The 26,538-nt window shown below is 44.7% G+C and overlaps 1 protein-coding gene across 1 annotated transcript in view; it reads left to right on the top strand.

The window, feature by feature from the left end:
- Window positions 1–26,538, top strand: part of TMEM87B (transmembrane protein 87B) — a 61,617-nt gene that overhangs the window by 1,457 nt on the left and 33,622 nt on the right. Inside the window, exons 2-5 of the mRNA XM_088477377.1 lie at window positions 6,977–7,037; window positions 12,930–13,018; window positions 21,870–21,974; window positions 23,675–23,704. Coding sequence (XP_088333503.1) covers window positions 6,977–7,037; window positions 12,930–13,018; window positions 21,870–21,974; window positions 23,675–23,704 — 285 coding nt within the window. The remainder of the gene's footprint in view (window positions 1–6,976; window positions 7,038–12,929; window positions 13,019–21,869; window positions 21,975–23,674; window positions 23,705–26,538) is intronic.

Below are 26,538 nucleotides of genomic sequence, written 5' to 3'. Positions count from 1 at the left end.
GCGCCCATAGCTGTTCCAGCCCGACAAGAGCAACAATTGAATACCTCTGTCGGGCGCGAAGGGGGGACAGCTGCCGGCGCCAACAATTGAATACCACCCCTAGCGCTAATGTCAGCATTTTAATGATTTCAACATGTCATGATGACATTTTCTGTCAACATTTTCCAGTTGTCGGCATTTTAATCATGTGAACTTCATAACATTTGAAATTCTGATGTTGACATAGTGAATGTTAATTTGGTGAAGGCGTACTGTATTCAGTGCCCCCAGCCATACATGCTTGAAATGTCACTTTGCTTTATCCTGTTCAGCAATGCTGTTGGAGTGTTATCCATGAGGACTGTGCACACTTAGGAAATTTGGTTAAAAAAAAGATGATCAGATGTTTTTCGTGCAGGTTGTCTGATGTCTGGTTGCTTCTGACAACAGAATCTCTTCATTAGTGCTTCCCTTTAGTCCGCTTGACATAGAGCTTGTTGGTTATACAGCGCATTTTGCAAAGAAAAACATTGGGAGAGAAGAGCTATATAATTAAGCTTGGCATGCTAAGTGCCAGTGATCTAGGTGTTACGTACAGTAGGTCCTGTACTTTTGTGTTTTTTGTCATGCTCATTCTTAATTGTTCCTTTTTTTTAACCCAAAGCTGCCTACTGTACTTTTAGCCTGCACATTGATATTCTAGTGTAGTGGTTCCCAAACTTTCTTGAATCACGGCACCCTAGGGTATCGGCATTGTTATCACAGCACCTCTATGCCGAAAGTTTGTTATTGAGAAATGACGAAAAAAATATAGTAAAGTGAAGTAAATTGTGCTGAACTGTCATCCTTAGGCTCAGTTATGTGGTGGTGGACGGGTTTGCTTTTCTGTTTGTCCCCATATTTACATTACATTGACCATAAATAATTTGAATTGGTGCTAGACCACCAACCTGAGGCACCCCTGCAAATGTCCCGAGGCACCCCAGGGTTAAACTGCTTTAAGTTAATTTTTACTTGAATATCTGTCGGGGTATATGTGTGTATATGATTACCTGTTTCAAAGGTTTAGAGTTTTTACTTAAGAGTATCATGCTATACTTTCCAACTGTATCATACCATATTTTCCCACTGTAGTTACAAAGGGTTGGGTACAGGATGCCGGTGCATGGCATCCTAACGGCATCCCGACAGGGTTAGGATACCCTTGCCGGCAAGTATCCTAACCCTACCCCTCCATCCCTGCAGCCTAAACCTAACCCCCACTAGTGCCTACACCTAACCCCCCCCCCCCCCCCTCCCCCCCAGTGGGGTATGCTGGCACCGGGATTCTGTCCAGGGAAGTGCGGTCAGGGTAGAGCCCCCGCTATCATATTCCCTGTTATGCTCCAGCGTTGTGCAATCAAGACTGTGTTTTTATACATGTGTGCCTCCCCAGCCATTGACCTCTCCGCATGTCACTGATTCCGACTGGTGTCAGGATTCCGGTCCTGGCATTCTGAGCGCTGGCATCCCGACAGCCGGATTTCAACGTCGTCCTGTTACGAATAATAAATACAATATATTTTTTTAATTAGGATCTTGATAGAAAAAATTAAATTTGATGGCACCTGGTTTATTTCAGACAAAATGGTTTCAAACAAGTGAAGCCAGCAGAATGCTTTGCTTAACAGGTTAATAATTACTCTACCTGCCACCTTTGGTAGTATACTTCCCACTTCCTTTAACATTGTTGTATTTCTTGTCATTAAGAAAATTGTTGATAAGATGCATGTGTGGCAAGATCATTTTACATAATGTTCTAAACATAAAAGATTTATGAAACATAAAATCATAGTGATTTTCTTCTATATGCAGTAAAAATAGTTATACCGTAGATTATCTTTGAACATCAAGCTGGTAGCAAAGTACAATTTTTTTCTTTTCTCTTTTATTGGCTTACAGCTATGTATAGGAAAATGCTAAGCCATCCTTTACATTGAAGAATACTGTATATTGATGTGTTTCCTGTGACTGTATTCACCTTTTTAAATTGTCCAAAAGTATATTGTGGTGGCCGTTTGCATTACACTATTGTGCAAGTACATCGCAAAGAGGAGAACATCCTATAATTGTGTTAGGCCTTGCTTTCAATGGCATTGGTATGTACAGCATCCCACAGTTGTTTATGCCTAATTAGCAAGGTGTATATTTTGTACAGTACTAGCAGCAAAAAAGGCACAGCTGTAAACCACCTGATATTCAAAGGTTGGTGAAAGGGAAAATTTGTCTTTGTTTCCCTCCTTTTGTGTTGGAGTTGCAGAACTTTTCAAATGTGCTCTTTTAATACCATTTTCATACAGAAACGTCCCTAAAACCCGTTTTCTTATCTGACATTTGAGTTCTGGGTCGTTTTGCTGGTCCCAGACTGATCTTCCCTTCAGACAGAAAAGCAAATGACCGTGTCAAACATCTCTAATTGGTAAACACGGGTATTTTCCTGTTTGAAAGTATCAACCCAAGTCCCCGGAATTTTCGATCAGGGTTGACCCTTTCAGACAGGAAGAATACCCTGGTTTTCCCTTTCAGGCAGTAAAATGACCCATGTTGAAGTTCATCTTTTTTTTGCTTTTTTTTTTTTTTATGTAGCACCAATGCATCGGAATGCTGCAACATATGTAAATGGGTACTGTCCACGCACCACCAGTGAACCAGCTTTTGCATGGCATCCTCGCCTCTAGGGAGCAGGCTCTGTGTGGTGCCCACACTATCTTTGCATGGCGGCTTTGCTAGGGTCTGTGATTATTAAATAATTATGCAACCTGAAGGCTGGGGGTTTGTGTTCAACTTCCTGTGACCTTGAGTAGGGCTTTTCTGTCAGAAGGGGAATTCATTTCTTTTCATCGCCTGCAGCAGTATTGCACGCCCGACGGCAGCGATTCAATTGTTCCTGGCGACGGACGCAACAGCATGATTTGTGATCACACGCTCCTGAAGTGGCGAGCACATATCTGCAAAAAGTCCTGGTTTTAGGCATCCACACTGCTGTCTGGCTACGTTAACCAGGACTAGACGGGTTTAGCTACTTTACGTGGCTAAACCTGGACTTTTTTGGCGTGACACGCGTGAAAAAAAAACAAACGATTGAATTGAATAAAATGTGGGTGGATAAGGCGCAATCGGGTGCGTAAAAAAATTGAATTCCCCCCCCCCAGAAAATTTTTTGTTCATTTTATTTGCTTAATAATTGGGGAACCTATCTGTTTTTGATATAAAATCACATCTACATTTTAAGAAATATTTTTTAATTAAGTTATTTATATAGCACATATGCATTTTACTCAAGGCTTTACAGATGGTAATTCTGTCACTTTAGTCCCTGCCCCAGTGCAACTAACAATGTATATCTATATTCCTTATTTTCTTCAGAAGCCAATTATATCCTAGCAGTATGTTTTTGAAGTGTTGGAGGAAACTGGGGGCACCCCCCCAAAAAAACACACAAACACAGGGAGAACATACAAAGTGATGGCGGGACACCTCCCATTGGCCATAGAAATAAGGCATTTACCTCTACACATCTGGGGAGCCGCTCTGTAGTTATTCTTCATGCTGTGATATATTGTCCTCTAGTGGTTATGCTATGGTATCCCTGGATACTGTCATGACTGACAAATGAAAATCTACTTTATGTATACAGTATTTCTAGTATATTGCACTATGCTAGTTATTACTTTTCTGATTATTCCTGTTTTCCTTACACATATTGTGTAAATGAAATCAACCTGAATAATAATTTGTGTTGCAAATACATTCTGTTGTCTAAGACATAAATTTTATTGATGGCTCCATTGTTAGGACTCAATTCAGTTAGGGAAGACGGGGCGAGTTGCCCTTGTCACGCTGTATGATAGCTGGCAGTGGGATTCACTGCATGATTTCGCCCTGGATTTACTGTACGCAGTCCTATGGGGCTGCAAAAAAAAAAATCTGCGCGTCCGGAGCTACTGTAAGTGCGGCATATAGCTGACCAGACTCGCGGGAGCGAGATAATTAAATTGATCTCTTGGTGTTTAACACTTGACATTTACAACATGCCGTCATTCCGTGCATATTCCTGTGAAAACACTATGGTAATATGAAGCGGCCACACCTGTTATTGTATCTGTGGGATTGTTATTAAATCATGTAATTTCTTGTGACTCTGATCTACAAAGATTATATTGTCTGGATTGTTTTTCTGAAGCACTAGAGTTTGTGCTTGAATAAAATACTTGCCGTTCATAAAACTTATAATGATGTGACTTGTAGACATGGCTCTACAGTAGGGGTGGGGAACCTTTTTTCTGCTGAGGGCCATATTGATATATAGAACATTATTCGCAGGCCTGGTGTAGGCCACGCCCCCTCTGTGTGATATCACTTGGGGGTGTGGCCACAATCGCAGGTGATTACAGCAATGCCAGGATCATTCTCAGAAGCTGTAGGGGGCAGCAGTGTGACCGTCTGAAGAATCCTCCAGGCGGTACTGCTGCATAGATTCTAGTTGCAGTGTGCCATTCTAGGCACCCTGCTAGCCAGATGAGGCTAGCAGAAAAAGCTCAGAGTCCCAGACCAAATGATTCCGGGGGCCTTCTGCAATGACTAAGGGCACGATTCTATTCAGCGCGATGTAAATAGCTCCGGGAGTAAGCTCCCGGAGCTATTCAATACACCGCGCTGCCAAGTCCAACTAATGATTTCTTCTCTCATCCCTCCGGGGATGAGAGAAGAAATCCGACAAAAGTCCCGGCGCGAGGCTGTTTTCTGCCCTTCGCGCCTGGAAAACAGCCTCGCGCCGGGAAGTTAGGTCGGGGAATGCCCGTTATCGCGCCTAAACACCCTGTTTAAGGCGCGATAACGAGCCTTCCCCGACCTAACATCGCAATGAATTGAATATCTCCGGGATCTATTTATATCGCGCTGAATAGAATAGTGCCCTATGTCATTCTTGCCTACTTTTAAAAACTAATTTCAGGGAGATTATAGTCAGCAGTAGCATGTGCCATGCGAAGGGGTGTGTAATGCTCCGCTCAAAGGGCGTGTCTAGCTTCACCCACCATGTCACTATTGCCACTCAGAGTTTTTTTTTTAAAGTATATCACACACACACATATATTGCATGTATGCTTAAACGCTATAAATTTATTTGAAATCAATAACAATATAGCTAACTTAGGAAAAACGTCCGGAGACCTGATTTCAAAAAACAGAATTTGCAGCATGAATTATATTACAGTACATCAATATGTTACAAGAGCAGCCAGCAATTGTGAAATACAGGCTGTCATAGACTTAATAGGTCCCATGAATGGATATCATTATGTTTAGCATCTGCCTCCTACAGAGTGGGTACAAGCACCAGTGTAATGGGCAGGGCATCCCCTCCTGCTATCAAGACTTTGGGGGAGTTTAAACTAAGCAAGCATGGCACCATGGGGTCTATTTACTAACGTGTTTCATCACCAAAACGAGTTATAAATTTCACTGTGTATGATAAATGGTGCTCCAGCCAATCAGCTCCCAACTGTCAACTGTTAGAAAAATGAAGTTACTAGTACAGATTTGTATGCCTTGTTCTGAATGGTCAGGTAATCCGGGGGATTTTTTTAACTTTCCGGGGCAGCGGGAGACTCTACAGGGAATCGGGAGTCTCCCGCGGGAGGGTAAGCAACTATGGACTATGGCCCTCATTCAGAGCCGTACGCTCTGAGCAGAGCGCACGCTCTGAATGAGGGCCGGACTCCATGAAAATGGAGCGTCCTTCTGGACGCTCGTATAGCTGTGGGTCACCACCCACAGGCTATACGAGCGTGCATTTTGATGGCCGCGATGGTCGAGACCATCGCGACCATCGAAATTGCGAGCCGGAGCCTGCGGTTGAGGTTTTCAACCGCAAGCTCCGGAGTGATTTTGGCTCTAACAGAGCCAAAATCACTCCCACTGACATCACTAGTGATGTCAGTGGGGCCGGCCTTTGACGGGAGGCGTTCCCGTGGGAACGCCCCCGTCAGGGAGGCACGCCCCCGGCACGCCTACCAAAGGGGGCGTGCTGTCAATCAACATTGACAGCACGCCCCCTTTGATCGGACACAACGAGCGAAGGACTTTCCTTCGCTCGTCGCGTCTGGCGCATGCGCACGACGGAGCTCCCTCCGTCGTGCGCATGCTCAGTCCAGAACATCGACCCACTTGCGAGCGGACAGCCGCTCGCGAGTGGGTCTGAATCAGGCCCTATGTATGCTGCCAACTTTATTTTTGGTTGTTCTGACATTTGCTCAATATACAGTTGGGAACATACATATAATAAGTGACAAAAAAAAAAGAGAGAGCTTATTTTTGCCATAGCAACCAGCAGTATTTTTATACTTTGCGGCTTAGAAAATGAAACAAACATCTGGTTGGATTTAATTGGCAACAAGTTTTTTCTTTCCCGTTGTACTGAGCATTGCAATTTTTTCATCAGTCTTTTTACAGGTATTTGGGTATTGGACATATGCAGTAGCACCACAATCGTATGTGACGTGGTCTGTCTGTATGAGCCCTTAGACACTGTAATTGTTATATATACATCAGTGAGAATCCCCATTTATGTATCTGTAAATAAAATCTGTCCAAACAGAATATTCTGCCGCTTATCATCACTTGTGAAACCAGGGAGGTTATTTTTGGAGATCTCAATGGTGATTATGCAAATTGACGCTTAGTAGCTACCAGTGATTGCGAGATGTATGGCGATTGATATTATTTTATTGTGGACCTTTGGCTTTAGTCATATATAATACAATAGTGGTTAACTGCCCGGTTAAACATGCCCTATTACTTATTCAATGCAGGAATTAAATGTGTTAAATATAGTTTTATATGCATATTTATTTAAGTGGTTCCTTATTTTCTCATTATCTGTATCTTAATTAAGAATGTATAATGAATAAACTTTATATTAGTTATAGTTTTCATTTTATTAATCATTGTCTTTTAGGGCTCAACACCTATTTACTTCAAAAAGATATTATTTAACCGCACAAACATACAACTGAAACGTAAGTATATAGTTGTTGAGGTTTTTTTTTTTGTGTGTTTTGATATACTTAGAGCAGATTTTACATTGGGATTTAACTGTATTTTTTTTGTTAATAGGATGGTTTGCAAGAGGTATATAAATTGAAATTATGCCAAGCACCTGATATTTAAACATAATATATGATATGGTAGAGTACATTCTATGGTGCTTCTCTGTATAATAGATATGTGTTGCTAAATTCTATACCATTAATGGGAATCTGTATGTAATGTCGGCTGTCGGGATTCCTCCTGTCAAAATACAGGCAGCGACATCCCGATGGTTGGTATCCCGACCGGGGTTGGGTAAGTATACTTACCCTACCCCCCTCTCCCCCTATCCCTCCCTTCTTGCAGCCTAACCCTAACCCACCCCGTTAGTGCCTATACCGGAGTCTCCCCCCTTCGTGCCTAAACCTAGCCCTCGCCCCTTAGTGCCTAACACTCCCCCCTAGGGTGCCTAACCCTAATGCCCCCCCACAAACATAACCCTAACCCCACTCCGCTGCCTAAACCTAACAATCCCCCCGCGGCTAACAGCTTAGGGTGCACCGCACTTACCTCGTTTGGGCCGGCGTCCTTCTGGATTCCAGCGTCGGGATTAAGACAGGCGTCTGTATTTCGATGCCTATCTTATGTCTCGTGTCAGACTTTCAGCACTAGGATTTAGACCGGTGCAATGCCGTCCGCCGGTCTGATAACTACATCCCCATTAATGAGCTGACATGCAGACTTGTTTTATTGTCCTGAAACAAGGGTCTCTCTCAGCATTTGTAGAGAAAGTAACACACTACCAATCTGGGCTAAGGAAATAAAGACATGGCTAAAATGCAATACAAACGCAATGAGAGCGAATATAAAACAAGGTCTTCTATACACAGATGAAAACTTTAAATAGGCCTCCACACTTTTCTAGGTGTACAGGGATATTTCCAAAGGAGTCATTAGGTGCACAATAAATGAAATACCGGCTCCCTCTTGAGCTCCTAGCTGAGATTTATTATGTATCTGAAACTTTTAAGAGGATGAAGAATTTCTTCTCAAAACATGTTGTGTGAATTAACCAAAGCTATAAGCTTATAGACTGGGGGGGGTGTTCAGTTAGCCGCAGGGTTTACCCCGTGACTAATTGCCGGCCAAAATCCCCACGGGATGGGGAAAGACTATTCAATTAAATAGCCTTTTTCCCACCCCGAAAAATTGGGACTCGGACGCGTAAACACACTGATTCCACGTAAACTGCAGAATTAATGGGTCTTGTGAGGTTCAGTACGACTGCGGGGACTCGCGCGCAGGGTAATCACCCGTAATTGAATAGCTCCGGGGTGGCTAATTGAATACCCCCCTGGGTGTCTGAGAGTTGGAGTCAGTGTCTGATCTTATATTTAAACTATACCATGATCTGGCAACAGATGTAAATCACAGACTTTGGGTCGAATATGTATGAGGGTTTCAATACTTATGTTCATATACCACAGTAAGTATTGCTGTCACATAAGAGTCTTACATCTATGGATTATACGATTTGTACATCCTTCTGTAAAAAATTTATTCCTTTTCTTGAAATGGGTCAGCAGTAGAAATGTGGGTAGGGAACGCGTTCACTACATAGAGAGTGACTTATAATTGGTTGGAGTTTTTCCTGTTTATGTCAAAAACAATGGCAAGCATTTACAGATAGGAGTTCTATAACTACCCCATAAATAACATCCAGAAGTCACAGTCCCTTTTTCCAAGCCAAAAAATAAGACAACACACAGCAGGCAAATCTTGGTTTTACAGGTTGTAGCCTACTTCCTTAGGGGTAATTTATACCTAGTATGTCTCTTCCAAATTGTATTTCTTCTCAATATTAAGTATACAAACTATTTCTATTACTGTTATCCATAACATAATCCACTTATTGGTGTTTGTAAGAGTTAGTTTATCTTTGTATTATTTCAGTTACTCTAACCTCCTTGTTACTAATGAAGTCACACTGAAGACAGATTGCTGTGTCACACCACACATACACTGTCAGCTGTGTAGCTGTCACCTCAATGAGACTTGATTAGTGAAATCTATTGTTATATAGCGTGTTGAGTAAACAATATCATGCTTTAGATGTCCTGCTTATTGTGAACTGACAGACATGTCAGATGAATGGAGTTAGTTCCCAAACTCTGTCCTCAAATCCCCCTTACAGTCCAGGTTTTAAGGCTATCCATTCTTGAGCTGAGATGGTTCATTCAAAATGACTGATGTACTCATTAAGTGTTCTGGGCGCATGAATATCCTTAATGCCAAGACTGTTAGGGAGCTTTAGGGCTGTGCTTGGGAAACATTGAGCTAAACTATTTTTATAAATGTTGACATTAAATGCAATGTAAAGGTGCGTACACACGGGACGATTTTCTGCCCGAACGAAATCGCCCTGTGTCTCCCCGGAAGGGGTGTGCTCAGTGGTGTTAATGATCCCACAAAAAAAGAAAATATAACCTCGGCGCTTCAAAATAAGATACAAATAATAAATAAATAAATAATAATATAAAAATGTATAAAAAATATATACTAATTTTAATTGGTAATAATCCTTTAGCTGCAGTATTTTATGGATGCTGGAAAATTTCAAACAGAAAAATAAATAAAAATTATACTGCTCTTTAAGGATTACCCAATGGCAATAATAATCAACATAATATCAAAAGTAAATGCAAATTTAATATAATAAAGGAATAATAAATAAAAAGCTAAATATTTTAATAAAGGTGTATATCACATAAATGACATACAGATGAAACACAATAACGCATTTGACAGTAAAGAAATATCTCATTTAAAGCGCTTGTGAACTCATAAGCAATAATAAAATATCAAATATAAAAAATCAAATAAAAAGGAAGTGCCTTATTTTAATATAGTACAGCCGCGTCCGGCTGGTAGGAAACAAAACAATATTAATATAAAAAATGAGTATTAATAATTTTCCCTCAATATAGCTTCATTGCTATAACCACAAAAAATAAACTGATTAATCCAACTATTCAAGATGTTATTGTATTGATTTGTATCCAATGATGTGGTTAGTTTTAAGTTAAAATGTCACAAGTTCTTTGTAAGGAGATACCACTTGTAATTAGCAGCTTTTATCATAGGATCCGCCACCTATTGATATCTCTATATTGAAAACAATCCACAGTCTATTGTGACAATGATATATATCTCTCAAAGAAAAGAAAAAATAGTCTCACACTGTGTGATAGGTAGTAGCTATTTCTCCCACTCAGCATAGGACAAAGCCTTCGATACAACTCACTTTTTAGTTGTCAGTCCTTTTATCCATAGGTTTAACCTTGCACGTAGCCTTACAGGTGTAGAGGACACAGTAGTAGTGGGGGATTCGGCAAAGTGCGGCTGTACGCCGTGTCTGGGTGATCTCCTGCCTGGAGGCGCAACCTCCAATGGGGACCGCAGCCGCTACTGCATTTGGACGTCCCGTCTCTCAGAGGTGCAAAGAGCAGAGTTCTCTCCCAAGTGAGTCTCCAAAATCAGCGGCTGCACTGTATGTGCTGCGCTGTAATCGCTGTACGTACGGTGGTGGACTAATCCGCCACACAGGTGATTACCGCAGCGGTCACAAGCTGTACAGAGGTGAGTCTCCAAAGTCAGCGGCTGTACTATATGTGCTGCGCTGTACGATGGTGTGCTGATTTGCCACACAAGTGATTACCGCAGCGGTCACAAGCCGTATAGAGGTGAGCGGAGCTGCTGGCAGTTCACCGGTGGTTCACCAGAGCAATGAGCTTAAATGGGGTGAAAAAATAATAATCCCTAATGCGTTTCTTCCATTTGGATTTCTTCAGAGGGGTGTGCAGCCGCTGATTTTGGAGACTCACTTGGGAGAGAACTCTGCTCTTTGCACCTCTGAGAGACGGGACGTCCAAATGCAGTAGCGGCTGCGGTCCCCATTGGAGGTCGCACCTCCAGGCAGGAGATCACCCAGACACGGCGTACAGCCGCACTTTGCCGAATCCCCCACTACTACTGTGTCCTCTACACCTGTAAGGCTACGTGCAAGGTTAAACCTATGGATAAAAGGACTGACAACTAAAAAGTGAGTTGTATCGAAGGCTTTGTCTTATGCTGAGTGGGAGAAATAGCTACTACCTATCACACAGTGTGAGACTATTTTTTCTTTTCTTTGAGAGATATATATCATTGTCACAATAGACTGTGGATTGTTCTCAATATAGAGATATCAATAGGTGGCGGATCCTATGATAAAAGCTGCTAATTACAAGTGCTATCACCTTATAAAGAACTTGTGACATTTTAACTTAAAACTAACCACATCATTGGATACAAATCAATACAATAACATCTTGAATAGTTGGATTAATCAGTTTATTTTTTGTGGTTATAGCAATGAAGCTATATTGAGGGAAAATGATTACTACTCATATTTTATATTAATATTGTTTTGCTTCCTACCAGCCGGACGCGGCTGTACTATATTAAAATAAGGCACTTCCTTTTTATTTGATTTTTTTATATTTGATATTTTATTATTGCTTATGAGTTCACAAGTGCTTTAAATGAGATATTTCTTTACTGTCAAATGCGTTATTGTGTTTCATCTGTATGTCATTTATGTGATATACACCTTTATTAAAATATTTAGCTTTTTATTTATTATTCCTTTATTATATTAAATTTGCATTTACTTTTGATATTATGTTGATTATTATTGCCATTGGGTAATCCTTAAAGAGCAGTATAATTTTTATTTATTTTTCAGTGGTGTTAATGACACTGAGCACAACACTGAACGAAATCAAGAACTATTTCGTTCAGTGCCGGGCTCCCTCCCTCATCCCCAAACATGTTCAACCTGACAATATAGTTAGGTTGGACAGGAGGTTGGGACGATGAACGGCAACAACCAACTACAAACGGGAGCGCACATTTATAGTTATCATTCATCGTTTTGGGGCTGAAACTGGACAATTTTTTGGACGACTGAACGATAACGACATCGTTATCGTTCGGTCGTCAAAAAAATCAACCCGTGTGTATGCACCATTAGTTTTCATCTCCCTGCAATTTCAGTATTGACCAAATGGCTACATTGCATAAAGAGGACCTGTCATGTCTCTCCTTCCAGATGTTTTTCTTAGTACCTTGTGCACATTGTATGTTCTTAAAAATAGAGATGTCTCTAATGCTACTGCCACCTGGGTGTGTATGAAATCTCTTTACAACCTGTATGTCAATACGGAGTATCAACTGTGCAGGCGGACTCATGCTTGGCTTCTACAGTTTGTAAAGCACCCAGGGGAGCCAGTCTCAACAGCTGATATACTGTGTTTGCATAGACAGTTTAGAGACTTTTCATGCTACTCTTGGGAGTATAGTATACTAATTAAAATGTGTTTCAACTCCCAGACCTCTTAAGTATCTCAAAATCTTTTGTGTGCAGTTTTATTGAGTATTATAGTGCCTACACACATGGCGATTATTTTATTTTACACGATTTGCCCGATTTCGACGAACCGTGACAACAAATCATGTAAAATATGCCCAAATCGCAAGTTTCTCCTCACGATGCCGATGCGCATCCCCGCTCGTCGTACATCGCATCTTCAGATCTGCCGTGCTGTAGGGCAGATTTGCCAATCTGGGAAACAATGCACGATAGATCTTAAGTCAGATCGGACATTTTTTACTCCACGACTGCCATGGAGCTGCCTGGTGAGAGTTCAGGGGAAATCATGCCTCAGGTCGGATGGTGAGCACATCACTATGTGTGTAGACACCTTTACAGCATGGGATGCAAAGATAAACTGTGTATCACAGAATTATAGAGTTGTTAATATATTTCCTTTCTTTAACAGTTGAAAAATTGGATTGTCTGAAACCAGTGAAGATTACTGTGGCGTGGTATCTGGAATATAACCAGTGTTACAATAAGTTTTCCGTTGAAGTAAGTATCGACACGAAGCAAGTTGAATAATTTTAATCGGCTCATCTATTGGGAATTAAATGTAACTGACAGACACATGATTTCTGTAACAGAAATTAACGCAGTGAATAAAGGAAAACATTTATTTGAGATCTGCATCTTACAATATTTGCATATCGACTAAAATTAAAACAATATTGAAAATAGACCTGTTATTTAACCAAATAATAAACCTATGGTAAATAATAATTGGTCAATACAAATTCTACTTCCATTTTGAAACAAATACAGTAGCAAGAAAAGCCACTCGGTTACATGTATATATGTAAAAGAAAGTATGAATAGGAATAAAATATGTAATACTAGACTTCATTTGTCTTTTTTCCGCCTGATGTGAACACGAAAAGATTTAGTTTTGATATGACATGCAAAAGGGCCAAGTAAAGTTGTCCATGAGAAAAACAGTCTTCACTTAGGTCAACTCCAGCCATGTTATGTGTCTGTCCCTGTGCTTTATTTAATGTCATTCCAAGACTCTTACCTGGATTTGGACTCATTTGAAATTGAAGAATCGTTTTTCACATAAATGGGAACGGGATAAAAAAGGGAAAAACTTCAGTTTTTCCATCAGTAAACAGGGCACACATCAATTTTTCTGGAGAAACCGGATAATGCATATCAATCTCTACACGGTATAAAGTCCATCGTTGTGATATATCTTTAACGGTTTAGCCAGTGGCGTCACTATGGCGGGACACACCGGGTGTCGCCCTTGGAGGGGGTGACTCCAAAATGTCGGCTCCTCATGAGTGACAGGAGCCGGGTGCTGCAGTGTGACATTCTACCCTGTCACAGAGGAGGAGCAGACAGTGTAACAGGTGCTAGTCTCTGGGGGCAGCCCAGCATGTCCAGGGCTGCTGGGCACACCCCTGGAGTGATGCATTCGGGGATTCCACGAGGCCACGGCCCTAATTTTTGTCCACACTCACTTTTCGGGCACGCACTGGGGTTTAGCCAGCTTAAATCAAGAAAGTGCTTGGACATCGTTTTTATTTCTACTTCAGGGTCCATAGGGGGTCCACAGGGTTGACCTTGGGGTTATAGCTGGAACAGGATCCATGGGCACCACACAGTTAAGCTTTTAGCTCCCAGGATGCACTTGGGTCCTCCTCTATACCCCGCCCCCGAGCCACAGGCACCTCAGTGTAAGCTGGTGCCCGGCCGGAGTCGGTCACCGCGCAGGGGGGCTGCAGGAGCAGCCCCCAGAAGCTTTTTATTTTAAGTTAAATTTTATTTAGTTTTTTAATCTATTTTTACTACAGACGGCAGCGAAGGGCTGTCTGTACAGACGCCCACGCTGCCGCTCTGATCCCCGACTGGCGCCGCGACGCCAGTACTGATCTGGGGATCGCGGCGGGAGGACAGAGTCCGTACTAGCCGGACTCTGTCTACCTCCCAGGACTGCTGCCGGAGTCGCCGGGGATGCAGGTAAGCCGCGCGTCGCTGGCTAGCGGCGGCGCGCGGAATGCCTTAAATGCAGTCCTTTAGCCTCCGGTCCTGGGGACAGACCGGAGGCTGCTGGCAGTGGCGGCGGGCCCCCCCCCCCATAACCCGTGGGACCACTAGACCACCAGGGATAACCGGCAAGCGGGAAGCCAGCATCCCTGGGGTTATGGCCAGCCAGGGGAGGAAGCCTTCCCTGTCAGCGGCTCCTCCCCTCAGCTCAGCGCGCCTTTCAGCACGCAGTCTGGCGTCGCTGAGCTGCAGATTCCTCGGCCACTCCTCCTCTGAGGTCTCCAGCGGCCATTTTCCCACAGTGGCAGCGCAGATCTCAGGGAGCACGCGGACCGGTCCCCCTGTGTACCTCTCCCCTGATTAAGGACAGCGTACACAGCACTATAGCCCTCCCAGACACTGAATCTGGGCAGGTTGATTGTAGTGTAAAGGTGCAGTGAGTATATCTTCCTGCATGGTATGTGACTTTTTGCTAGTGCTGCCTGTCTGTGCTTATTTTCCGCTTACTGTCAGCTTATACCTATCCCTTTACTTCTCCTACAAGCCCTGCAGGTGTGTGGGGGAGGGGCGTTTCTACTGACCTCACTTATATAGATCACGTATTTGTGAGGTCCGTCACATACAGTAGTGTGCTACTCAGTGCCATATTGTGGTCTGTTGTTCAGCACACCGGTGAGTGCGTTTCACTTCTACCCTGGTGCCAGATATATAATATATTCTGTCATGTCAGACGAGGAGGTTGAGCGCTCAGTGGCTCCGGTGTTGGCCTCCTGCGGACGCTGTTCTGCAGGAGTAGATAGGGAGGATTTGTCACAGGATGGCCTGTGTAGTCGATGCCAGGTGGCTCCTGGCCCATCCAGACCTTCTCTGGTGCAGGAACCACCGTGGGCGATGTTTTCTCAAGTGCTGGTGTCTATTGCGGACCGTCTGTCGGTCCCGACTGCTCTCCCTACTAGGGCGGTGCCCCAGCCGACCATCCCCCATTCCCCGGGTGTCCCGCAGTTATTGCGGAGTCCTCCTGGGTCTCAATCAGTTGGTCCCTATGCGGGGTTGCCTATGTATATACAGGCTTCCCCTGTGCCGCAGCAGCCTGTGGTACCTTTTCAGGCCCCTATGGCGACGCCTCCACCATGGGTGGATGTGCTCTCCAACTCCGTGCAAAATTTGGCGGCCGCTTCCTCGGCTTTTCAGTCAATGTTGCAGACTGACATGCCTTCTAGGATTTCTAAACGCCCACTCATGACACGGGCTGCTCAGGTATCGGACTCAGAGGGTTCCTCAGATGATGGGGAGGTCCCTGATGACACTGACTCGGACGCCTCGGTCCAGGAAATGGATACCAAGTCGTCCATTAATGTGCGAGCACTAGTTAGGGCGGTGCGAGCTATTCTTCTTATAGAGGATGAGGCACCGGTTCCTAGGTCGAAGTTTCCTAGTTTCAAAAAAACTAAGGTGGCTTCTGCGGTGTTTCCCCTGTCGGATCAGTTGACGGATCATATGGCGGTAGCTTGGCAGGCGCCCAGTAAGAGATTCCTTCCTCAGAAGCGGTTGGCTTCTAATTACCCCTTCCCTGAGGCACATTGTAAAAAATGGGAAACTCCACCGGCGGTGGATTCCCATGTCACCCGTTTAACTCGGGGCGCCACCTTACCATTACCGTCGATATCCTCGCTGAAGGATCCCACGGACAGGAAAGTTGAGACTTGCTTAAAGTCTATTTACTCCCTCTCCGGGGCGGTGGCCCGACCGTCCATGGCCATTTCCTGGGTGGCCAAGGCCATTGAGGGGTGGGCCAATGCATTGGAAGATACCTTCCCGGACGACGCTCCGGATGTCCAGCAGGCGTTGTTGGGACAAATGAGGGACGCCGCTTCTTACATTGGAGAAGCTTCTTTAGATGCTAGTCTGCTGACCTCGCGGGTATCGGCTGCAGCGGTGTCTGCCCGCCGATCCTTATGGTTGCGGTCCTGGAGAGCGGACTCTGATTCAAAGAAAGGTCTGGAGGCCTTACCTTTCAATGGGGAATTACTATTTGGTCCGGACTTGGACAAAATAGTGGACACCCTGGCTAAATCCAAGTCGGCCTTCCTCCCTTCGGCGGCACTGCCTGCTAAGGTTCGGAGTTCGGCTTTTCGTTCCTTTCGGGTTCAGGGTAAGGCGAAAGGTCAGTCCTTCCCAAGACAGTCTGCGAGTAAGACGGCCTCTAAACCCAAGAAGCAAGCCTGGAGTGCTCGGCGCCCTTCTTCCAAGCAGGAAGATAAACCTGCGGCCTGATGGGACGGGCCTCCCTCTGGGGGACCTCAGAGTGGGAGGCCGACTTCTTCTATTTGCCCAGTGCTGGCACAATACCACCACGGATGCCTGGGTTCGAGAAGTGGTCTCCCAGGGGTACGCCCTGTCTTTTCGGCACAGACCACCCCACCAGTTTTTCTGCACAAGTCCTTCTCAGAACAAGACCAAGGCGTTACAGGTTCAGGAGGCTATAGAGTCCTTGCTGAAAGCAGGGGTCATTGTTCCCGTTCCTCTATCACAACGAGGGACGGGGTATTATTCGTCTCTGTTTCTGGTGCAGAAACCCAATGGTTCTCATCGCCCTATCCTCAACTTGAAGTCTCTGAACAAATTCCTCAGAGTTCCCAAGTTCAGGATGGAAACGTTACGTTCCATCATTCTGGCGATGGAACCGGGGGATTACATGGTGTCCCTGGACATCCAGGACGCCTACCTCCATGTTCCGATAGCATCTTCACACCAGCGGTATCTGAGGTTCGCTATCCTTCAACACCACTATCAGTTCCAGGCACTACCCTTTGGTCTCTCCACGGCACCGAGGGTGTTCACGAAGATTATGGCGGTCATGGCCGCACATCTTCGGAACCAGAATGTACGGCTGCTGCCGTACCTGGACGACCTCCTGTTGCTGGCGAGCTCCCCGGAGGTACTGCTTCAACATCTCCACCTGACGATCGCTTGCCTGCAAGCGCACGGGTGGTTGATAAATTGGAAAAAGTCCTCTCTGATTCCATCACAGCGGATGGTTCATTTGGGAGCCCTGCTGGATTAGCGTCAGCAAAGGATCTTCCTGACTCCGGAGAAGGTCGCCTCACTACAGCTGCGGATACGCAGTTGCCTGAGCCGTTGCCGCCTGTCGGTCCATTCGGCTATGAGAGTTCTGGGGTCCATGGTGTCGACATTCGACATGGTGGAATTTGCCCAGTTCCATTCCCGGCCCCTGCAAGGGCTGATTCTATCAGAATGGAACGGGTTACCTCACCGGATCCGCTCTCAGGTGCTGGTGTTGTCTCCGGACGTTCGGCTATCTTTGGCTTGGTGGCTTCAGACAGCTCATCTGGTCGAGGGGCGCCCATTTTGGATCCCGGACTGGGTCCTGCTCACGACGGATGCCAGTCTCCGGGGTTGGGGGGCAGTGACCGGCTCTTTGTCGCTTCAGGGTCGTTGGTCAGCGGAAGAAGCACTTCTCCCCATCAACATCCTGGAACTGCGGGCAGTATACAAGGCCCTGCAGTCGTCCGGCCCCGCTCTTCACGGAAGGGCGGTACAGGTGCAGTCCGACAACGCCACCACGGTGGCGTATATCAATCACCAAGGCGGAACTCGCAGTCAGGCAGCGATGTCGGAGGTGTCTCGTATCCTGTCTTGGGCGGAGGGTCACATTCCAGCGATCTCGGCGGTCTTCATCCCCGGAGTCCTCAATTGGGAGGCGGACTTCCTCAGCCGTCACGACGTGCATCCCGGGGAATGGTCGCTTCACCCAGAGGTGTTTCAGCTACTCGTGGACAGGTGGGGACTGCCGGAGCTGGACTTGATGGCCTCCCGTCACAATCACAAGTTGCCCGTTTACGGGTCAAGGACAAGAGACGCAGGTGCAAGTCTGGTGGACGCGCTGTCGGTGACATGGACGTTTCACCTGGCGTATCTGTTTCCTCCGATATCCCTGCTTCCTCGGGTTCTGCGGAAATTCAAGCAGGACGGCGGCATGCTCGTGCTGGTAGCTCCGGCGTGGCCCAGACGTCCTTGGTACTCCGATCTGAGGAGCCTCTCCATCGACGCTCCGTACCTTCTTCCTCAACGTCGGGACCTGTTGTCTCAGGGGCCCTGCCTTTACCCGGATCTGGGTCGGCTGTCTTTGACGGCGTGGCTCTTGAGACAGCCGTCTTGAGGTCTCGGGGCTTCTCCAGTTCGGTTATTGGTACGATGCTCAGGGCACGCAAGCCTGCTTCAGCACGGATTTATCACAGAGTGTGGCACACTTACTTTCAGTGGTGTGAGTCCAGACTTTATGATCCTCAGGTGTTCCGAGTTTCTAGGATCTTGGAATTTCTTCAGTCAGGATTGGATCTCGGCTTACGCCTTGCATCTCTGAAGGTTCATGTGTCCGCCTTGTCCGTGTGGTTTCAACGGCGGATTGCAATACTACCAGACGTTCACACCTTTTTCCAAGGTGTTTTCAGGATCCAGCCTCCCTTTGTGCCTCCTGTGGCTCCTTGGGACTTGGCGGTGGTGCTACGGGTCCTGCAGGGTCCTCCGTTTGAGCCTCTTGTGGCGGTGGAGCTCAAGTGGCTGACATTTAAGACGGTTTTTCTCCTGGCAATTGCTTCGGCCAGGAGGGTGTCTGAATTGGGGGCGCTTCCCTGTCGCCCTCCTTTCCTGATTTTTCACCAGGACAGAGCGGTGCTCCGCACTCGTCCTGAGTTTTTGCCCAAAGTGGTCTCGAAGTTCCATATTAATCAGGAACTTGTTGTGCCAGCTTTTCAGTCCCCTGATCTTTCAGCTGGTGAGACTTCCTTAGATGTGGTCCGGGCGCTTAGAATTTATGTAGACCGGACGGCTTCGGTTAGGAAGTCTGATTCCTTGTTTATCCTCTTTGGTTTTCACAAGAGGGGTTGGCCTGCCAACAAACAAACGTTAGCCCGTTGGCTTCGTTCCGTTATTTGTGAGGCTTATGCACAGGAGGGCTTACCTGTGCCAGCCTCTGTTAAGGCTCATTCCACTCGTTCTGTGGGTCCCTCTTGGGCTGCTAGACGTGGCGCTTCTGCTGTTCAGCTGTGTAAGGCGGCCACTTGGTCTTCAATTCAAACGTTTTTGAGGTTCTATGCGTTTGACACCTTTGCCTCTCAGGATGCATCCTTTGGGCGCCGGGTACTCCTTTCAGCACAGGAGCGTCCCCGCCCTTAGTTGTACTGCTTTGGGACATCCCCAAGGTCAACCCTGTGGACCCCCTATGGACCCTGAAGTAGAAAACAAGAGATATGGTAAGAACTTACCTTTGTTATCTCTGTTTCTACGAAGTCCATAGGGTCCACAGGGCGCCCGCCCTGACGCACCTGGCTTCAAATGGGCTGTGTGGCTGGTCACCGGTTTTCCGTCTCCTATTGCTGTGAGTATGGTTTCTTGTGTGTTCCAGTCTTCCTTCTCTCTGTTCCATATTCTCCTCCGGCCTAGGCTGCTTACCAACTGAGGTGCCTGTGGCTCGGGGGCGGGGTATAGAGGAGGACCCAAGTGCATCCTGGGAGCTAAAAGCTTAACTGTGTGGTGCCCATGGATCCTGTTCCAGCTATAACCCCAAGGTCAACCCTGTGGACCCTATGGACTTCGTAGAAACAGAGATAACAAAGGTAAGTTCTTACCATATCTCTTGTTTTTTATTGACTTGCTTTACTAAAATACTGGACAGCCATGGCCAAAGGTTTTGAGAATGAAATAAGAATTGGTTTTCGCAAAGTCTGCTGCTTCTGTTTTTATGATGGCATTTGCATATACTCCAGAATGTCATTAAGAGTGAGCAGATGAATTGCAATTAATTGCAAAGTCCCTCTTTGACATGACAATGAACTTACTCCCAAAAACATTTCCACTGCATTTCAGCTCTGCCACAAAAGGGCCAGCTGACATCATGTCAGTGATTCTCTCGTTACCACAGGTGAGAGTGTTGGCGAGGAGTCTGGAAGCTTTAAAAGAAGGGTGGAGCTTGAAATCATTGTTCTTCCTCTGTTAACCATGGTTACCTGCAAGGAAACATGCAGTCATCATTGCTTTGCACAAAAAGTGCTTCAGAGGCAAGGATATTGCTGCTAGTAAGATTGCACCTAAATCAGCCATTTATTGGATCATCACGAACTTCAAGGAGAGAGGTTCAATAGTTGTGAAGAAGGCTTCAGGGCACCCAAGAACGTCCAGCAAGCACCAGGACCATCTCATAAAGTTGACTCAGCTGTGGGATCGGGGCACCACCAGTGCAGAGCTTGCTCAGGAATGGCAACAGTGAGGGGAAGACTTTTGGAGGATGGCCTGGTGTCAAGAAGGGCATCAAAGAAGCCACTTCTCTCCAGGAAAAACATCAGGGACAGACTGATATTCTGCAAAAGTTACAGGGATTGGACTGCTGAGGACTCGGGTAAAGTTATTTTCTCTAATGAATCCCCATTTAGATTGCTTGGGGCATCTGGAAAAACGCTTGTCAGGAGAAGGAAAGATGAGCACTACCATCAGTCCTGTGTCATGCCCAACAGTAAAGCATCCTGAGACCATTCATGTGTGGGGTTGCTTCTCAGCCTAGGGAGTGGGCTCACTCACAATTTTGCCTAAGAACACATCCATGAATAAAGAATGGTACCAAAACATCCTCCAAGAGCAACTTCTCCCAACCATCCAAGAACTGTTTGGTGACTAACAATGAATTTTCCAGCATTATGGAGCACCTTGCCATAAGGCAAAAGTGATAACTAAGTGGATCGGGGAACAAAACATCAACATTTTGGGTCCATGGCCAGGAAGTTCCCCAGACCTTAATCCCACTGAGAACTTGTGGTCAATCCTCCAATAGTAGAGGGTCTCACCAAAGGATAAGTAGAATGAGTATGCTCCTAGCAGTCGATGGTGGTCACATATGAGCCAGGTGCCGTTGCGCTGCGTGAAACTGCAGCTTTATCAAAATACAGCTAGGTGCACACTGTACGATGTGTACCCAGCGATACGATCCAGCGGCCAACATATTGGGTGGTCCCCACACACGGAGCGATCCGGTGCCTGACCGACCAATATGCCAGAGTTACTCATTTTTTTCAGTCCGGCAAGCATTCTGGACACCAGATCCAGGTAAGTTTCCAGTACTCAGCATGGGGTAGAGGGAAACGCTGATGACAATGATGACGGTTGCTCTCGCGTATGGAAAAGTGGGGTGGTCACATTAAGATTCCCTTTGCAGTTCATTCTCATTCCGTTCGCAGAGGATGGAGATGTGTTCATATTACGACTCTAGTCTTGTAACACCGCCATTTGTTGCTGCTATGTCTGTCTCTACTGCCCAACTTACAGTTCTGTTCTATATATTTTGCAGGATTTGCCACAAAATTCAGAGGTGCGTGATTTTGTCTTAAAGCATGGTGGAATCATGGAAACCGTAGATTGTGATAAAGGCAGTCATTCAATCACTTTGCATAATGTAAGTGTTTTATACTGTATTGTTTTATTATTGGGACCCTTTAACTTTTTAATATAATGGAGCAAGAAAAATGGAAAAAAAAATAAAGGGCTGATGAGAAACAAATACCGAAGAGTCAGCATTACAAATCATTGGGGAAGAGAGATGGGCACCCAAGGCGTAATGCACTGCAATTTATGCAGAAATATTTCTGAAATCATCCAGTTATCAACTCACCTGTATTAATCAGAGGCACTAATTAGTATGAGGAATATCCATGAAACCATATTATCCTTGATATTGTTCTTGAACCTGTTATTATTATTATTATTATATATATTATTATTATAAGTTCTTATTATTTTATACTGTATATGTCTATAACGGGTTGGGTACTGGATGCCAGTACTTGGGATCCCGGTGGTCAGAATCCTGAGCCCGGCATCCCCGTCAGAGTTAGGATACACCCTCTCCCTACTCCTAACCCGCTGCCTAAACCTAACCTCCACCCCAAGTGCCTAAACCTAACCCTCCCCTGTTAATGCCTAACTCTCCCCCTAGTGCCTAACCCTAACCATCCCCCTAACCCCAGTACTTGCCGTCGGGATGCCTGCGCTGGGATTCTGACAGGTATCGGGATGCCGGCATTCTAAGTGCCGGAATCCCGACTGTCTGATTTTGACCAGATCCCGTCTATAACTCACTTAAAGATGATAGGAGCTGAAGATGTCTTTCAGTATCTGGGAATGGGAGCTCTCTCTCTTATTTAATAAGATCTATTTCTAGTGCCCTGAGGATTATAGATATTTTGAGTTATTGCTGGGGGGTTTTAGGTGAGGAGAGTGACATTAGATTGTGTCTCAATTTGCTAGAGATCACACACTGTTCCAGCAACAATCAGACTGGTTTGACATAGTGTTAAAAATTAACACCTTTTAAAATTTTCACAACAATGTTTATAATTATGGTGATTATTAAAGGGGATGAATCTGGAAAAAAATAGATAAATTAAAGACTTCTGCAATAAGGCTTTATTTTCTTAATGAAACAAATGTTATGCATTTAATATTAGAGGTTGACATTTATTTTTTACACCTCTGCTGTAGGAGGGCTCTTGGCTCTCAGTCGCTGGAAGTCATATGAGCTAAATAGTGACCATTAGATCATGTGTGATTAGGGCTCATCCGTAGGCGAACATAACGAGAGAATCCTGTTATAAATGACAGTTGATCTTCACAATCTGCAGTTAGATGTATTGCTGTATTTTTCTGCTGTTACTAGTTGTACTCTATGCAGCTTGCTCTTGTTGAGGTTTAATGAACCTTTTTCATATCCAGTCTTCTGTTTTCTGAAGCATGTATATTGTTTTATAAATGTAAAGTGTGTACTAGAAATGATTGACCTCTGGGTGTGGGGGTCCTCCTTTTATTGTATTTTCTAGATATAAAGTACAAATATTATAGAATATTTAACTCTGTAAATTAATTACAAAAAATAAAGGTGGGCAAAATAATAAGTGTCCAGCTATTAATAGATATTTCTCCACTCAATCAAAGGGAATACAGGACCACAAGAAGCATACATTTCAAATACATGATGTCACTTAATGTCGTTACGCTGAACTGTTCGTTGTTTCTTTTGTTGTTGTAAATTTCTAATCGAAAAATTCAATTGTGTTCATTAACTTTTTTTCTCTTTTACACTTTTTTTTTTTTTGCCAGAAAAAGTTGGAACAGACTTTTGCAAATCAGGTATGCTGTCATTTATTTTATGAAACCATGCTAAAAATTAAAAGGACATGGAATGCCAAAGTGACTTCTAAAATAATTGATATTTTACAGTTGTGGCGGTGGAAATGTGTTCCTTTTAATACGCACATTTAAATGTAAAAAAAAAAAAAAGATCATTCTTATTATTTTTCCAATATTTATATTGAATGTTTTGATATAGAAAATGGGAAGGGGGATAACTGGTTATGGCTATTAGACCCGGGTACATCTAATGCTGGGCATACACTGCCAGATAAAATGTCTGTCAGACCGACAGACATTTTATCTGGCTGTCTGCCAGCCGCAGATGTCGCCGGCATACACTGTGAGAGAAATCTCACAGTGTATAGCCCGACATCCGCGCTCCGCCCCCGGGGGAGGAGACATTTCCCTGTTCCTTCCGTAGGAAGGAACACAGGAAATGTCTGTCTGTCGGCCGAGCTGGGCATACACTGCCCGATGCGGCCGACAGTTTCCCGGGTAAATATTGCATCGGACGGGCATGCTGGACAATCCAGCATGTCCGACCGAGCAATATTTAACCCTCGGTCGCCCGCATACACGCTGCAATTATCGCGGCGATCCGCCGATATCGGGCGGATCGTCCCGATAATTGCAGAGTGTATGGCCAGCAGTAGGAACACACAAACAAAATAGTGTTGTTCGTTTGTCAAAATATTGAAACAACTTTGCAAAAGAGCTGCCCAGCAGTTTATTAAATCAAAAGCAGAGACCTAATAATAACCAATAAAATGTATATAAGCGGCACTCTGGAAGCAGTGATGTACGTGTTGGAATCTTCTGTTCCACGGGCTGGTTTCTTCTCAGCCTATTATTCACTCCATCCAAACAATCATATCAGAGGGTTGGCCGCTGAGGAGGAGTAAGACCAATCCGCGGTCTCAAACGCCAAATGTGTTTTATCCTTGGTCTCGATATTTTCCAGACTAGGTATCGTGGTTGAAAGCTAAAGGTGGGAGAACATTGTTTTAGTCACTGTAAGGATATGTCCCATCACATACCTATCATTAGATGTAAGCTCCCCATGATACAGATGTGTCCTTCCACATCTTTGCTGCAGTCACACGCCATACAACTCAGCAGCTGCCCCAAAAACACTTATGCTGTGGCATGCCTAAACTGGCCTTTGTGGCTGTAAAATTAGATACCAAATCCTTGCCTTCAAAAAAAAACCACACATACAGATGTGTCCTCACAAGTCTTTGCTGCAGTCGTGCCAAACAGCCCCTCTCTGCGTGCCAGGTACCGTGACACTCTGCTTGTGCCGGGTGCTGTTTTTGCATCTTTTTTTTTTGTCGACAATGCGGTCAAGGTGTAATGCGATGCGACTAGGATGCACCACAGGAGACCGCTGAATAAAATGTATAGTCCCGAACTGTTGGGTTCTTTGTTCTCCAAATGTTGTACAAGTCATACTTCACTAGAACTCTGCGAAAAGCTTGAGAATGGTCTTGGGGAGGGTAGACCGCAGTTTAACAGTGGGAGAAGATTTATCTATAATGGGATCCAGAACTGTATTAAAGCTCCTCAAAAGCAATACTGACCCTTGACAACATTTCATGTGCAAAATTTCCTGCAGAACATAACCTGCTTCGTGTGAGGAGTGTATATGGCTGCCCATGTGACAACCTTGTTCTCCAATCTACCAACTAAGATTAAATAGCACCCTTCCTTATCAGCAATCACATGGGAATGGAGAATAGCTACACCTGCTTTTTCAATGGGCTATCGGCCGTGTAACAATGGGGATAGTGGAGATCTGGAAACTTGGGGGGGGTTGGGTGTCAGCGAAGTGGGTTTCCTGAGCTGCTGCTATGTAAGCCTTATTCTTGTCAAATTACAGCTGAGCAAGTATCCTCGTTTGACAAGTTTAAACCTTTCACTTTCAATGATAAAACGTTAAGCATACTCAAGGGTGAAAAGCGATGCGAAAGATCATAGAACGATTAACATTGTGGGCAAGTTAGTATGAGGAATAAACAAAGGTGGGGGAAACGAAACATAGATAAAAAGAACACAAATAAACAAAAACCTAAAAACAGAAATAGCTCCCATATGGGGCTGTTAAGGGCCACCAGCCTATGTGATGTGACACCACTCCAAACACAGCATAAACACAAACTATCATAATGTAACATATAACTAGATGACAGAGAACATATAGGGAAATGAACACCAACAAAAGTACATTAAGCATTCTATATGAGTCAGTTTATATGTCATGCTTCTAAAATACCTAAACATCAATAAAGTATCTTACCAGAATCAGTGCAGCAGATAAGCTCCACAGTGAAAATGGGAATAATAATCCATCAATGGTACCAGTAGTAGTGCAAAAAACTCCAATATATGAACATTTGGTAAGCATATAATCAAAAGGGAATTCTCAGTCATTATGCATCACTAGAGACCAATCTTCTGGACTTGAGGACTTTCAGGTATCTTGAGAGGAATGTCCGTCATATTCCAAGAGGCATGTCATTTGATGCCATCATCGGGAGAAGCAACTGTGACCGTGGATCCATTATGCGACACGATCAGTTTATTTGGAAATCCCCATCTATACGGCATGTCCGCCTTTCAAAGAGCAGTTGTGATAAGGTGGAATAACCTACATTTAGCTAATGTGGTGGCAAAAAAGTTCCCAAATACTTGAAGATCTCCTAACATGCAGTTGTGTATGGGTGTCACGAGGAACTCCAGCCGGAGCATTTTTACTCGAAGGGGCCCCCGAAGTGTCCCTTTTCTAATGCTTAGGCGCCATCTGTGGAAATAGGAAAGGTCAAAGCGGAAAG

This window comes from Taudactylus pleione, unplaced genomic scaffold, assembly GCF_031769625.1.
Source record: "Taudactylus pleione unplaced genomic scaffold, aTauple2 ptg000201l, whole genome shotgun sequence".
NCBI lineage: Eukaryota > Metazoa > Chordata > Amphibia > Anura > Myobatrachidae > Taudactylus > Taudactylus pleione.
The sequence above is the reverse complement of the archived record's forward strand: the minus strand, read 5'-3'. Positions and strand labels throughout refer to the sequence as shown.